The sequence below is a fragment of the Physella acuta genome, unplaced genomic scaffold (assembly GCF_028476545.2).
Source record: "Physella acuta isolate Inbredline_101_S28 unplaced genomic scaffold, ASM2847654v3 ptg001183l, whole genome shotgun sequence".
In the NCBI taxonomy this organism is placed as follows: domain Eukaryota; kingdom Metazoa; phylum Mollusca; class Gastropoda; family Physidae; genus Physella; species Physella acuta.
Genome location: NW_026732700.1, coordinates 94247 through 110415, shown reverse-complemented (window position 1 = coordinate 110415; position 16169 = coordinate 94247). Strand labels below are relative to the sequence as shown.

The 16169-nt window shown below is 32.8% G+C and overlaps 2 protein-coding genes across 2 annotated transcripts; one reads left to right on the top strand and one right to left on the bottom strand.

Annotated features, from left to right (window-relative positions):
* Nucleotides 1-905: 905 nt before the first annotated feature.
* Nucleotides 906-7947, bottom strand: LOC131956906 (F-box only protein 21). Its single transcript, XM_059321537.1, has 6 exons — nt 7742-7947; nt 6083-7313; nt 5331-5426; nt 4828-5070; nt 3291-3459; nt 906-1876 (listed from the first exon to the last, which is right to left on the bottom strand). Exons 1-6 carry the CDS (start codon nt 7939-7941, stop codon nt 1872-1874), a joined length of 1944 nt encoding a protein of 647 aa, XP_059177520.1. The 5' UTR covers nt 7942-7947; the 3' UTR covers nt 906-1871.
* A 478-nt stretch (nt 7948-8425) lies between these two features.
* LOC131956908 (transmembrane protein 169-like) lies at nt 8426-15397 on the top strand. The gene is made up of 3 exons (XM_059321539.1): nt 8426-8517; nt 9703-10160; nt 10579-15397. Exons 2-3 carry the CDS (start codon nt 9819-9821, stop codon nt 11041-11043), a joined length of 807 nt encoding a protein of 268 aa, XP_059177522.1. The 5' UTR covers nt 8426-8517; nt 9703-9818; the 3' UTR covers nt 11044-15397.
* Nucleotides 15398-16169: the final 772 nt, after the last annotated feature.

Sequence of the window (16169 nt, the reverse complement as noted above, 5' to 3'; positions counted from 1 at the left end):
GCCCTCCGCCAAAGTGTTCGTAGGGGGAGGGATAGAGATGGGACACACATGTTGTTCCTGGTCATTGGGTGGGACTGGGACAAAATTACGACCACACCAAACTGTGCAATGACTCAAATTGTCAAAGGATACAAGTCCAGCAGAGTTTCATCCAGGCATCTCATCGAAATGGAATTTATATAGAAAACATACTTTTACCAGTGTGTCCCCCCCCCCCCAGGAAAATGTTGTCAGCCCCCCCCCCCCCTCCCCCGGAGAAAAGTCTGGAAGAAACACTGAAGTCCAGTAAAAGGCGAGTGGGATGTGATTAATTTAAGAATGATAGATTGGCCGGTGACAAAAGACCAGTGACAAAATGTTAGATTGCTAGAAGACACATTAAGGATAAACAGTGTTTCTTCCAGACTTTTTTCTCCGGGGGGGGGGGGGCACTTGAAATTTTCGGGGGGGGGGGGGGGCGGTAGACTTTCTTCGGGGGGGGCGGACACTGTTAAAAGTATATATTTTCTATATAAATTATATAAATTTCATTTCGTTCGGATGGGGGGGGGGGGGGGCGGTAAAAAATTTTCGGGGGGGCTAAGCCCCCCCCCCCCCCCCCCGAAGAGATGCCTGGAAGAAACTCTGAGGATAAATTAAACGATGATTTAAAGGTATATTGACCAATGACAGATTAGCAAATGACCAATGGTAGATTGCCTGATATCCAAATGGAAAATAAATACTCACAACTCAATGACCAGTTAGGAATTCTACTCGCCATTAGCAGACGTACCAAGATAGGATGGGATTACCTGAATTTTCACAAAATTGTAAAAACTGTTTCTTTTCAGTTATAATATAAGGCAGAAAACTACTATAAGAAAAGAATAACGTTGACAATTAAAATTTCAATATAGGTTATCTTTAATTCCAGAAATAAAACAAGAAAAGACATAATAGATGACTGGTGTAAAAATAAAAAAATAATTAAATTGTTTTTCAATTTAAATTACAGTGGTTAGAAGAAATGTGTGGTTTTCAATTTACCTATTTACTACAAGTTAGTGAGACATACATGAGAGTAAAACATTTTTGTGTATTTTAGCACACTATGTGGAGTTTGGAGTATAAAATTTTGATTCACCAACCAGAAGTGTTTTAAATTTATCCTGAGCTGGGAATTAAATGTGGATTATTAGGACATGGGTCTTTAGGCATAGGCCTTTAGAATGTGGGTTTTATGACAGAGGCCTTTAGAAAATGGGTCCCTAGAACATGGGCCTTTGTTGACAGAGTTTTTTTTAACATGGGCCTTTTGAAAACGGATTTTAACGACATGGTTCTTTTGGGCATGAGCCTTTTGAACAAGAGTCTTTAGAACATGGACTCTTTAAACTGGGGTCCTAAGGACATGGTTCTTTTGGCATGAGACTTTTGAATAAGGGTCTTTGGAACATCGGCCCTTTAAACTTGAGTCCTAAGGACATGGAACATTTGCATGGGACAAGGGCATTTATTGAATCACAAGGTGCATCCAAAGAGCTGCTAGATTTAGATTAGTCTGGAGAAGCAAGCACTGTGGGGTACCACACAACCCCCTAAAATACCATCAGCATCAAAACAACACACTTTCTGCTTCCGAAGAGCAAGAGCGCTTTATAAATTTGTTTATACACAATATGTAATGTACAAAAACTGTTATGCATTACATTAAACATGTTTTATGTGCAACTTTTGCAGTATATTTTTAAAACTTGTTGATAAATTCACAGCCCATCTGAGACCTGGTTCCATCATCGATATACATGTGAAATCTGAGAGGTAAAACACAGTTTACAACATCAAGTAGTGTACAGCACACTGATGACTGATTCGTGTGAAAATCCATGTCAATCTGTGAAAGGGAAACAAACATGTGATTTAAAATTTAATCAACTTGTATAGAATTTTTTTTGTAAAATAAACATAGTTCTGTGTATCACTATACCCATTTTGACACAATACCATTGAAAAATCATATAATGAGATTTTTTTTAAGGACAAACCTTTAATAAACATATAAAGTGTTTAATAAAGTAATTCAAGACATTAGTAAAAACAGCAGACATATACACACAAACTAGCTGTGATTGTGGTAAAAAGTAACTTTTACATAGAAAGAACTTGGGGAATTTTAAGTTATTTTAAAACACTTCTTTCAAGGGAAATAACTGTGAATGATGACTTTTATTAGGTCTAAAGAATAATCTAAAAATTATGCACACAATTTTTTCTCATAAATAAAAAGCTGGGGTGGGGGTTGGGGAAGGGTGGGTGAGGATAATCGTTCTTCACGGCTACTGATAGTGTTTTATTGCAAAATACTTTCAGTCGCAGCATTGGTAATGTGGAATTCACAAATTATGAATTACTGAAAAGTAGAAAATAAACAACAAAATAGCGTGAAAGCTACGCCGCGGGTCAGCTCGTTAATCTATATTCTAATAACTTTTGAATATTTGCATTTTGGTGTGATCTGAAATTATATGGTAAACTATAAAAAAACTATGCATCACAATTTATTTTAACAAAACATAATTTAAAATACGGATAGCTCAAATAAAGATGAAGCAATACAGATTTTAATATGAAACTATGTTACTAGGTTACCACGCTTATACTAGTTTATATAAATGGAAGTTAAATTAGAATCAAATTTACTATTTCTAGAAAACAAACTTTCTTCTCTTTTGTTTCAGTAAATGTGGAAATTTTTTGTTTAATTAAGGCTTTTTAAAAATACCAGGAAGCAGAATGGGAAATTCAAACTGACAAATGGCTCAATATTTACAGGAAATTGATAGCTTAACTCAATGTCACTTGTCAGTCTTATTGGGTAAGTTTAAAAAAAAGAGAATAAAACTTGAAATAACTAATCTAAAATTAATAACCATGCCTACATCAACTACTGAATGAACCTTTGTATGTGAATAAACCACCATACCGGGGATGGAGTGGTCTAGCGGTAGAGAGCTGGACTGCTAACCCGTAAGTCTCGAGTATGAATCCGGGTTCAAGTCGGTAGACTGTCCCTGAGACCACCCAACTCTGATGGGTACCTAACTTACGTTAGGGAAAGTAAAGGCAGTTGGGCATAGTGCTGACCACACTATCTCTTCATATGCCGAGGTCAGAGAAACAAGTGAACTCTACTTCACTTGTCCCATAGACCGTCAGGTTTAAAAAGGGAATTTTTTAAACCACCATACTTGAATAAACAAACATACCTAAATAAAACACCTCACATGAATAAACCACCTCCGCCTTACCTGAATCATCATCAGCAAGGTCCTCTAAAGGTTCACTGCTATGTCCCTGCTTCTCCAAATACTGTGACACCAGCATCTCTGTAGCCTCCAGATCATCTGGGTATTCTTCACTCAGCTCAGGACCAGGGATGTAATACTTGCCATTAAAGCTATCAAACAGGCGTCCAACCTACGTAACATAACATTTTTACAAAATACATTTTTTTTATACCACATACAAATTTAAAAAGGCCAACACAATATTGTGTATCTAAGCCGGATTAATAACCATGTTCTTAGATAAAAATTCAACTTTTAAATACAAGATTTTTTAAATTGTCTGCAAATAAAAGACAGAAATGAATATGGATAATGAAGCTACATAGTGCACACATTAAATGACATGCACTAAGTCCGAAAGAGAAAGAAAACAAATTCAAGAGCTTTTTAAAGACATTTTTCAGTTTAGTTCCTGTAACATTTAGTTTTTAATTTTTTGGTTAGTTTTTTTACTAAAAGGTATAGCCATAGATGCAAAAAAAAAATGTAGGTGGATAAAAACATGTATTTCAAAAAAAGTGAAAGAAAAATGAAACAAAATCATGAGAGTAAAACACAAAAATGGAATAGAGAAAATAAACATAAAATAGTAAGAAAAAAAGAGAAAAGAATAAAAAAGAAAAATAGTGTGAAAGAAATTAAATTCGAGCAAAACATTAAGTGTAAAACAAAAAAATGAAATAGAGGAAATAAAAATAGTAAGAGAAACAGTGGGAAAAAATAAAAATGAAAGAAATTAAGAAAGAATAAACCGGAAGTGATCTCCCCTAAACTTTCTCGAATATTTTTATATAAAATAACAGGGGATGGGAACTCGGGCTATAGACATGATTTTTAATCCATTTTAAATACTTATACTTAAAGTTTTAAAAATAGAATAAAATCTCGTAGACAATAGAATTGCACACCAAGTGAACGCTAAATAAAAAAGTGCATAATAGTGCGCAATTTTATTAGTACTTTAAAAATTTACATTAGTTTTTTGAGAAATCAGAAGTAGCGTAATTTACTACTTCCTTTCAACGGAAATTACTCAAAATTTAACAGAAGGTAGAGAATTAGATCTTTTACTTACTTGTGAAATTTTGTTTATCTATCTGAAATAATACTCAAGTTATAGGCTTTTGAAAATTTCAAAGTAGGAAAAGTACCACTTCCGGTTATCGGAAATCGCTCAAAAGTTGATAAGGATCTACGATTTTGATAAAATACTTATATATGAAATTTCATCAACCTAGCTGTAACGGTACTCGTTATCGTGTTTACACACACACAGACAGACAGACAGACACACAGACAGACACACAGACATACGGACAAGATTGCAAAATTATGTTTTTCCGTATCAGTGAGATGTAAAACCTCGAGATTTGTAAAAATCTCGATTTTTTTTTTTTTTGCACGATTACAATACTTTCTCTATACTTCGTATATACGAGAAAGTAAAAAAAGGTAAGAAACAAACAAAAAAAGAAAGAAAGAAGAATAGGAGCATTACCTCAGGATGTTTGATAGGTCTGAGATGTGGTGTGAATGTCAAGTTCTCCTCAGCTGCGTATCTATCTGTCCCATCCATGACCCAGACATGATAAAAGGGCTGATATCTTCCGTGGTCACACCTGTTGACCCCCATCTGTGCAATCCACTCCTCACTGGCCTCACAAGTAACATCCCAGCCTCGAATCATGCACACGTAGTTGTATCTCTTGTGTTTCATGATCATTCCAACTGAATATTTGACCTGTTTCAAAATATTAACCATTTACTGTCATGATAATTCCCACTGAATATTTGACCTGTTTCAAAATATTAACCATGTACTGTCATGATAATTCCCACTGAATATTTGACCTGTTTCAAAATATTAACCATTTACTGTCATGATAATTCCCACTGAATATTTGACCTGTTTCAAAATATTAACCATTTAATGCCAGGATCATTTGTTAGACAAGAGACATAAGATATCAAACAAGGGCCAATAAATAAGTCTGTACTCACTTCAGGGTTGTCTGCTCTTCGTTTTGGAGTTATTTTTATCTCGTCCAGCTTTAAGTTCTCGAGTTGAAGGTGGGACAAACTTTTTTCACATTCATTCTGCGATACAGATAGTTGTGAGGAATTTATAAGGATAGTATAACATCACAATGCACACTCAATTATTACCAACTAGGTTAGTTAGTCATCATGGGAACATCACAAGACACAATACAAACCCACATAGTAATCAACAACTACTGGCCACATGTAAACACATAACTATTTAAAAATATGAATCTAAAAAACTGTATGACTTTTTGATAGGTAACATAATCTATAGTAAAACTGAAATACTAATGACAAATAGTACAGAAGTTGATTTCTTCAAAATATTGACCTACTCATTAGCTAATTTCAAGAGAAATAAACCAGTCTTTAAATATATAAAAAAATCTCCATTTACACATTTCTGTCATTTATTAAAATATGCATTTTTCAATTGTGGATGTTTTTATAAATAGAAGAAGGATAAATCCAATAAATCACATGTATTTGAAATTTTTAGAAAATAGTGAGCACCAATATTTAGAATTTAATGTTAAGCTATTATGTAAGAAAAAAATAGGAGGCTTAAGACACTCAAGAAATATTAACACAACATGAGAAATTTTTTAAATACTTCAAATAGAGTAAATATAGATCCGAGGTGCATGAGATCAAGAACTTAAAAAGATTTAAGAATCTTGGCATGAGCTAATCCTAATAACATTTACCTGTAAATCTATAAGCATATCTTTAAGTCCTGGGTACTGGGCCACTACTTCTTGAATTCTGTCCAATGCCATTGGTAGATTGATCCTCAGATGCAGAGCAATTTGAATAGATGAAACCCTCTCCTCGATACTATTGGGGATAAACATATTGTACAACTCTAGTGCATGGTACAGGAACTCAAGTCCTTGTGTATTCTGTTGGTGTTTGCCTATGGAGATGAGGTTCCTCATCATTCTCTGAATAACATCCAACTCTGTGCATGATTTGCAATGATCGCTGTTGATGGAAATACCTGGAGATAGAGACTGCAACAGTCTCTCATAGTTCATGCTGAAATTTCCATTAAAAACATCAATGAAGGTATACTGTTCAATGCCTCGCTTGCTGGGAAACTCTTTCCAACGAAGAACAAAATAGTGAGGGAAGTTTACAGGCTCCATTAATAAACCTAAGCGTCTGGCTATGCCCATTACTGTCAGACAAAGTGTGATATGAATGCCTTGTTTTTTCTCAAGAACAAGATTTATATACGAGTTTTCAGGTTTGAAATATTTTTTAAAATTTTGGTTAAAGTTTGGCACTACAAACATTTCTATGGCTTGTAAGATTTCCCTGCACTTCTGAGGACTCCATAACGATTCCTCAAGTTTAGAGACCAGGACGAAATTTTCCTGCAAGACAGGATGTTCTGGGGAGATTGTGCTTAAAATTAATTTCACCTCATGAGCAAATATGTCAAGTTTTTCTTTTATTCTCACAGAAGTGATTTTCTTAGTTGGCTGAAACCACTGAGCTATTAACGAAGCACCAGTTTCTAAATCAATTTTACAGCTTTTATCCATTACAAAAGCTTTAATTTCATCAAGCATTCCCTGATGGCAATAAAACGCCAAAGATTTTTCAGCAAAGTATTTTCCTTGTAGGTTATGTGCATCATCTCCTGATGCAACAATGCACATCAGCTCATCAACAACAAATTCTGTTCTTAAATCGGCATCAACTTCAGAGGGAAGCAACTGGCAAAAGTTATAAAAGTTTCCTTCACTGAGAGCCTTCTGACAAGCAGCTTTCCCAGAGTGTACCTCACTGGGCATATTGGCCAATCGCTGTGCCACAACATTTTTTACTACAAGTCTCTGACGGTAAAGTGACTTCCAGCACAGAACCATGCCATCTTTCTGTGTTCTTTTCGATCTGAGTTTTTTAATTCTTTTATATGCATGCTTCCATCTATAAAAAAATAATTAGACAACTTGGTCAATGTTCTTAAATAAACTTAATACATTAATGCTGTCCGAAAGTTAAAATGTCAACCATAGTGATAGTACTAATATAGATCTAGTAATAGAGTAATAGTGTAATACTGATTACTTTCATGCTTGAAAGCATTTGCAGTACAAGTACAATATTAATAATTGTATATATAATTTTAATTAATTTAATATCTGCTTGTGTCAACTAATATACTTAATAATTGTCCTTTGCTAACAGCTAAAAATTAAAACGAGGCAGTTGTTTTTTTATTTTTTAAAATTAATATAATTATATAATAATTATATAAATAATAATATGATTCGAATGAATTCTAGATCTAGATATCTAGATTTCTAGATCTACACCTCACACTGGCTCACACTCACAGCACAGTGAGTCAGTACCTGTGTTGAAGTTTTGTTTGCCAAAGTGTAGAATTTGAACTAATAACTTCATTTAGTCTGCTACACGTAATACACAAATTTATTAGATCTTTAGCTATTAAACACGATTCCATGAAAATGCTTTCTAGCACTTCGTTTGGCAACTGTGTAATGCTTAAAACTTCTAAGTTGGGTATAGCATTTGTTTTGATCGTCTCCATTTTTAAAATAACCTTTAACCTTTTTGTTTTGAAAGCTATTTTTAGAATTAGTAAAGTACAATTTTTTAAGCTAAATGCCAAAAAGTACTTAAAAGTACATCAAAAGACATAAACAAATTGCACGTTAAAATATTTTATTCTCATAATCTATTATGTTCTATTCTTAATCTTTAAATTCTAAGGGCTAGTAGATTCTTACTAGTGAAGCTAATCGTATATAGATTTATATTATTCTATATCATGTATCTACCATACTGTTACTTGGAGCCTATAGTTATTTAACTAAAATATGACACTCAATTTATTATTGATAATAAACCATTTTTAAATGATTTTCGCATCATTATATTGTTATTATATCTTGGTGAAACTATAGGCGTATACATTTTTAATTTAGGCCCTGCACTATATTGTGACTATATTGATACTCTAGATCTTATTTGCGCTTGTAAACCTAACAAGCGTTTTCGATGTTGAGTATGACCTTTTTTCCACTGGTATTTACACACTTTGCAAAGTTTACATCAAACTTCTTCAGTCTCACAGTCACTTAAAAGTAGATTTTCACAAGCTAAGGTATTTTTATTTTAGTATATTTAGATCTAGACTAAATCTAGGGTAAAACCTTAGTTTAGCGTCGGAAATTATCGGGTAATGTTTGTTGAGTTTCGGTAGCTAGAGTTACGGTAAACCATGGTTTATTTGACCATTGAAATATAAATAAATTGAAAGTCGATTGTAGTAAATTAATGTTTTAATTTTTTAAGTTTAATCGACTAAAGAAAACAAGAATAAATATAATAGTAGATTTAAATTAGTAGATCTAAAAATTAAAAAAAAAACATATATAAATAATGAAGTCAAATGTAATAATTTAATGTTTTTGGCTTGCAGCGGATTTGCGACCATTAATTAATTAGATCTAGATCTAGCTAGATATCTAGCTGCTAGACCAAGTAAAAAAATCTAGGGTATACCAAATCTAGATTACGAAAATAGTAAAAATGATTACAAAATGTAAAAATGATTACAAAAATAAATCTATCCAAAATTTAAACATTCTGTATAAAAATAAAAGATGACGCCAAATAAAGTATTGTTTACAGTACTTCCGGTGAATTCCGGAAGTGTGTGACAGACTTTGGCATTGTTTTACTGTTTTTTACTGCTATACGATTCCGGAATAATAACCGACGCTAAACTAAGGGATTACCAAATCTAGGTTAGGACCTGTATAATCTATATTGCTTCACTCCCAATAAGGAAGTTATACAAATGCGGGCCTTGCGTAACTCAAACTGGTGTTATTTAATAAGATTAAGTAGGTACTCGTCGGTGCAGGACAGGTGCAGCGGTCAGTTTGAAGTTGACTTTGAAGTTTGACGAAAAAAACCTCAGGGTAGTTTTATATTATAATAGTTTAGCGTTGGTTATTATTCCGGAATGGTATAGCAGTAAAAAAAAAAGTAAAACAATGTAAAACAATATCAGGGTGTCTTCGTCTACTTAGTCTGAGACTGCATCAACTTCATCAGCTATTCATTCAGTATTCATTGTATACTTTGTATAGTCATTGTATAGGAATTTAAAAACTTAAATAATAAACATGTGCATGATATTAATGATAATAAATTATAATGAAAACAAACATAATATATAGGCCTAATACTTTTCAAATTATGTAGGCCTATTATGTATTTAGATGTAGTATCTATTCTATATGAATGTTTTTCTATGAAAGAAAATGTTTTTTTTTTCTAGCCCTCTCAAAACAAAGTCAATCAAGACTCAAGATGGACCTTAAATTTTGAACTGTGGTGTTGAATATCACTGCTGTGTACATCTTCCCTGGCTGCAGTGTTTTCTTGATTAAAGTCATGTCTGACATTGTAGCCCAAGCCACTCCAGAACAGCTGGAGCTGTTAGAACAATCAGAACCACTCATGACAAACACGAGGAAGCAATCGCCTGTTCGCCTCAACAAGAGCTGCATCAATGAAAGCGATGATGAAATTACAAGTTCACCTGTCTCAACCACCCCCAGATGTCCACCTGCAGCCCACCAGACTGGTGCTGGGCCATCCCACTCACACACGGCAGAGCTTCTAGCGGGGGGGATTCCCAAAAACAGAAAGCGCCCTGGTTCCACTGGTGATGGACAGAGAGTGACTATGTTAGGTACAGTTACCAGAGGCAATGGTGTTGGGCAGCCAGTCGAGGTACTATCTTTGGAATATTTTTAAAAAATTTCATTTGCTTTTATTCAGTGCAGGATAATAACATAGTATTGACTGTTAAATTATATATAATTAAAGTCAAAGTCTTCATTAAAAATTAAATGTACGTGAAAGTGTAAATAAAAATAGAGCAGTTAACTGCACATTCAGCAGCTTGTATATTTTTTTTAAAGTTTACAGTTTTACTTATTTCAAATGTGTTCTTTAATAATTATTCAAGGTTGTAATTAAGTGTAATATACTTTTTGTATTAAAATTTAAAATACATTTTTATTCCAGTAGAATATAAATACAGAGCTTGTAAGGTTTAATTAAACCTCAGCATTACTGCATATTTCTTAGGGCGCATCCCATTTAATTAACTCTCAATATTACAGCATTTTTCTTTTAAATAATGTAGGTCCAGCTTGAACTGACAGAAAATGAATTTCTGAGACTGACGTCCCAGAAAGAAGAAACAAAGAAGACAAGAAGATGCGTGTGTCAGAGAAAGGAAGGTTTTCACATCATTCTTTGGGGTTTTCTTTGTGTTCCAGTTGCTCTATTAGTGTCATTGTGTGTTTCCTTCTACAACGGTTCCATGACCTGGTACAACTTGATTATATATTTCAGTGAGGAGAAATCGCTACCTTACAGGGTAACGTTATGCCCTTTAATCATTTTATCCTTTCCATTCACGGTTGGGCTTTCGGCGCTGTGTATCGCAGTGGTTGCTTGTGTGATGCAAATCTCCTGGTCTTGGCTCCGGTGGCAGGCGGAGTTTTACGATGGGGAGAAGGGCTTCTACGGGTGGTTCTGCAGCAAGGTCGGGCTGCCCAAGTGTTCCCCGTATGAAGTTGTAGTACTTGATGACACTACCACGTAAACGTTTATGTTAACACACTTGTAATTCAGACATTTAATATGTACTAAAAGCATGTTATTTTCATGTTCCTGACAAGTCAGTTTGATTTGGTGCTAATTTGTGTAACTAATAGCCTAATAAGTTAATTTTTTAAACAATGAGTTAGGGGGGGTTTAAGCATAAGAAAAAAAAGTTATTGCTCTAATTACTCAAAGCTTATTGAAAGCTGTATTTGTGTTATAAGAAGCAATATTATAAAGCAGTAACAGGCCTATAGCAGCTACAGTTCTGACCATTGTGTTAAGAAAATTGCCAACAGACAGTTTGAACTATCTGTGGGAAATCATACAATGTTATCAGAGGATTATACTGACTACAATTCTGGCAACATTGTCAGTTAATAAATTCCCAACATTATTTGTCCTGTGGTGTAGATATAATTTATTCAGCTGGCTAAATCAGTCAGACAGTTAAAAAAAAAATATTTTAATGTAATTTTATCATATAAATGAAATATACAAATATTTTAATATATTTTTGCTTGAAGTCAAATATTTTAAACAAGTGGTGTATATGAAATGTCATTACTATTAAGGTTTTTGTCATTATAATTTACAATTGATCTTTTAATTTTTTTTGACTGACTTTGTATCACCTGCTTGATTCATTGTAGATTGTCTGTCTTTGATTCTACGGGCTTTTAAAAATCATTTTGGGGGTTTTCTATTTCTCAGGAAAAATGATTATACTTCAATTGTGTGGTTGTCTCTCTTTCAAGATAGGATTGTTTGTTTTCCTGTTTCTATATTATAATCTTTTATTTCATTGTCTGTGTCGTTCATATTGTCAGTTTCACCTTTTTTTGTATCATTTTACTGTTTTTACCTGTTATAACAAAAAAGTTTTTACACTTAAAAGGAATTTACCAATGTATTTATATTAGTTACAGATTACTTCTATTAATGTGAAACGAATATTGTTAAATTTATTCTTACTATTTTTTTTGTGTCGAAGTTTGAACTTTTATGTTTTTTCTAAATACTCTCAATAGATTTCCTTATATTGCTTCTATTTAAAACTCCCTCTTTCAGTCCATTTGGATGTTTTTTTATACTTAGGATTTTAAGCTATTAAATTTTTGTAGTCAAGCTTTCCCAGATATTTCAAACTTTGTACCATTTCGGTATGATGGAAAATGTATACAGAGAAACTATATAAAGATATCCTCATGTTTGCCTTAACGTTTCAAAAACAGCTCATGGTATATTTGTGTTTAAATCTTACAGTATGTTGTATCTCAGTGTAAAATTGGTGTGCTTCAAGCAGTTTCATAAGCTAATTTGGCTGCATGTGAAATTAAAGTATTCAGTCATACAATTTAAATAAGATGCAGATGTAATTTTGTGTTGGGTAAGGATGAATAGGTTGTGGTCACTGCTTCAGTGTTTGTTGTCAGCATATTTAGGTAATTGAACTACTAAGTAATGTTTAAATGTGCTGGTCACACAAACTCATAACTCTTTCATTGAAACAAATTCACTTTAATATATTTTTTATTGAAATATCATGTTTCGAATGTTTTTAGTTCTATATTAAATTTCATCTCGATGACTCTGAGAAATGAAATAGAAATGTATGAATCTCTTATTTTACATATCTTTAGGATCTTTTTTTTTTAAAGGTGAGAGTTATCTCCCCCATATGTTTTTTACATGTTTTCTCCACAATCCCATGACTAAAATATTTAAATGGAACCATGCAATGCTAAATGTGAAAATGTGGTTGTCACTTAATAATTTCGTTCATATTGTAATGGGTCTTAATATATTTAGGGTGAAATATAAAAACTGCATTTAAATATTTAAATTAGCTATTGTTTCTATTGGCTAATTTTCTATCTGATATAAATTGGCAATACACTAAAAATGTGCTAAGTGCCTTTAAATATTTCCATCCATGGCATACACAAGCAACGCAGCATATGTACGTTATAGTAAAAAAAATGTGTGTAGTTTTTTTTTGGTAATTTTATTTGAAATGTAATTAAAACAAAAATTCATTTCATATCACTAGGCTATGTACATGTTAACTTTAATATCAACAATCACGAATCATTTTGAAAGATTTTCCTGTATATTTTTTTAAAGAGATCAATGTTGTTTGATGTCAACTAAAAGGCAGCCATCTTGTTGATATCTGATGGCAAGCAAAACAAACACATTCCTGTTTCTTTTTCTTTTTTTTGGACAAAGCTTTTAAATCAAACTCATTGTGACCAATCTGTTTACACCTTGTGATGATGTAGCATACACAATCTGATAGTGGCATTTACCACTCTTTAATATTTGCCAGACTGCATTACACCTTGTGATGATGTAGCATACACAATATGACAGTGGCATTTACCACTCTTTAATATCTGACAGTGGCATTTACTACTCTTTAATATCTGCCATACTGCATTACACCTTTTGCTGATGTAGCATACACAATCTGACAGTGACATTTACCACTCTTTAATATCTGCCAGACTGCATTACACCTTGTGATGCTGTAGCATACACAATATAACAGTGGCATTTACCACTCTTTAATATTTGCCAGAATGCATTACACCTTGTGATGATGTAGCATACACAATATGACAGTGGCATTTACCACTCTTTAATATTTGCCAGACTGCATTACACTTTGTGATGATGTAGCATACACAGTTTGACAGTGGCATTTACCAATCTTTAATATTTGCAGACTGCATTACACATTGTGATGATGTAGCATACACAATATGACAGTGGCACTTACCACTCTTTAATATCTGACAGGTGGCATTACACCTTTTGCTGATGTAGCATACACAATCTGACAGTGGCATTTACCACTCTTTAATATCTGACAGGCTGCATTACATCTTGTGATGATGTAGCATACACAATATGACAGTGGCATTTACCACTCTTTAATAGCTGCCTGGCTGCAGTATTACTTTCATGTCTTATTTATTTTACTGTTTTCTTTTACTTAAAAAAAAGTCACTTTCAAGTGCATGTTACATTCATCATCACCGCTAATTAATTGTTTTGATAAATTATGATTTTTTAAAACAAGTCATTCTAAAATTTATTTATTATCCATTTACTGTTTATTTATTTATTTTAAAATTATTATTCCTTTTTATTTAATTATCATTATACATCATTGTTCATCCTGATTTATTTTTTTATCAACTATGTCATATATGTTTTAAAACTTAAAAGAATTTTGAACTATTTCTGATGTACTTTGTGTTTGGTGTTGTAAAAGCTTGTTACCTGAGCCTTCAAGTAGATTTTTTTAATTTCCCATCTTGAAGATCCTGGAGGTTTTTTAGATTGTTTTATGCATGTACTTGGCTGTGAGCTTTGATTAAAGAACTGGTTGTCATTTTTTTAAATCCACTTTTATTTTTTATTTACTTACTTTAAAGAAAAATTCTTAACTTGTATTTGGATTATTTCATGTAAAAAAATAATTTTTAATTTTAATTGTTGTGGAAGTTAAGCTTAATCTAATAAGAGAAACATTGAATTTTATTGAAGTTAAAATTAATTGTACTTGTATTATGTTTTTTGTTTTAATGTATAAAAAATGTTTTCTACTAAGTAGATGGGGTGGTCGGGTGATAGAGCTCTCAACTGCCAGCCTGAATATTTCTGTCCTGACTCACGACTGTCAGACATCTTTGAGTTCACCCAGCTCTAATGGGTACCTGACTCATGTTAGGGAAAGTAGAGATGGCTGGGCATAGTGCTGACCACATCATCCTTTCATATACTGAGGTCAAGAGACATGAACTCTACTTCATCTGCCCTACATATTTCTATGTCTGGAAGGGGAATATAACTTTTTACTTTTAGTCAGAAAAAACAAATAAGTCAATGATTATTAATCTGGGTTTGATCAAACTATAAGAAGGGTTCTATGAATATGCTTATGAACCTGGTGGGTTTCTGTGCCTCCAAAAAAAAGTTGAGAACCACTGCTGTGTTGTAATGCCCACCTGACAAACTAATCAGATATGTTGAATCTACTCTACTAGTCCAAGAATATTTTGTGTTTCAGAAGCAGATGACTTATTTTTTTTTATTTGTCCACAAGTTTTATTGTTTACAAACATAACTCTATAGGACTAAACAACATCACTATTAAAATTATATTGTTATTTACAATACATATATAATCCTATCCAGTGATATCTATGAAATGTTATCATTATTTACAATATATTCGCACACAGAAATTCTTTATTAGGACAATGTCTGACCTAATTAGTGTTGATACAATGTGTTCATCGTCTATATTTGTTCATGTGTTTGCAATGCTTTAAGGCACTAAATATGACTTGTTTTTAAAAAAAAAAATTAAATTTTTAAAAAATGTATTTTTTGGTCTTAGAAAATTTCTTCTTTGTTTATTTAAAATAATCTTTGTGTTAATAACGAAGTTTATGCAAACAGCTTAAACATCTAGTTGACCTTAAATTAGAAAACAAATAAGCAGGTGATATCATTGGTAGTTATGTCCCCTTAAGTAGTCCTGCCAATTGATAATTCTTTCCCCTTAGGACTACTAATGGGCAGCTCTTTTCCAATAAAAGGCCTATTAATGTATAGCTAGACTTCTTAAAAATCATATATTAAGTGAAATGATAAGGAATCGACGTTTCACATATTAATATAACACAAATGAGATGACAAATGGCTAGGGACTGGTTTGTCAGTTGTATTAAAATGTTAAAAAGCAATGGTATAAAAATATGCATTTAGTTTTATGTTGTTTTTTTTTAGCTGGAAAATTTCATAATTAGGGGCTCGCCTTATTTGACTGATGCCCAAGACATTAAGAGTCTATATACCAAACTTTAAATCTTATAACTGAGAAGAAAAGGGCTAGTCAAACTCTTAAGAGCCTGAAAATTAGGTAATAAGATTTTTTTAAATGTGATTTCATAATTAAAAATCAGAAGGCTATACCTGGTATTGGTCCTAATGAGAACAAAATCGTTTCGAGAAAATAAATTAAATTGCGATTTTACTGAGTGTGATGGTGTTGGAAGGAGGGGGGGGGGGGGGTAAATGACCACGAAAATGTGGTGAGGTGAAACCGGT

Bases quoted from the DNA above. Each gene is read 5' to 3' on its own strand.
- LOC131956908 (XM_059321539.1), top strand. From the start codon at position 9,819: ATGTCTGACATTGTAGCCCAAGCCACTCCAGAACAGCTGGAGCTGTTA. The intron at 10,161-10,578 runs GTACTATCTTTG...TAAATAATGTAG, and splicing joins GTGTTGGGCAGCCAGTCGAG to GTCCAGCTTGAACTGACAGA.
- LOC131956906 (XM_059321537.1), bottom strand. From the start codon at position 7,941: ATGGAGACGATCAAAACAAATGCTATACCCAACTTAGAAGTTTTAAGC. The intron at 5,427-6,082 runs GTAAATGTTATT...TCTGTATCGCAG, and splicing joins ATATGCTTATAGATTTACAG to AATGAATGTGAAAAAAGTTT. The intron at 3,460-4,827 runs GTAATGCTCCTA...TATGTTACGTAG, and splicing joins GACCTATCAAACATCCTGAG to GTTGGACGCCTGTTTGATAG.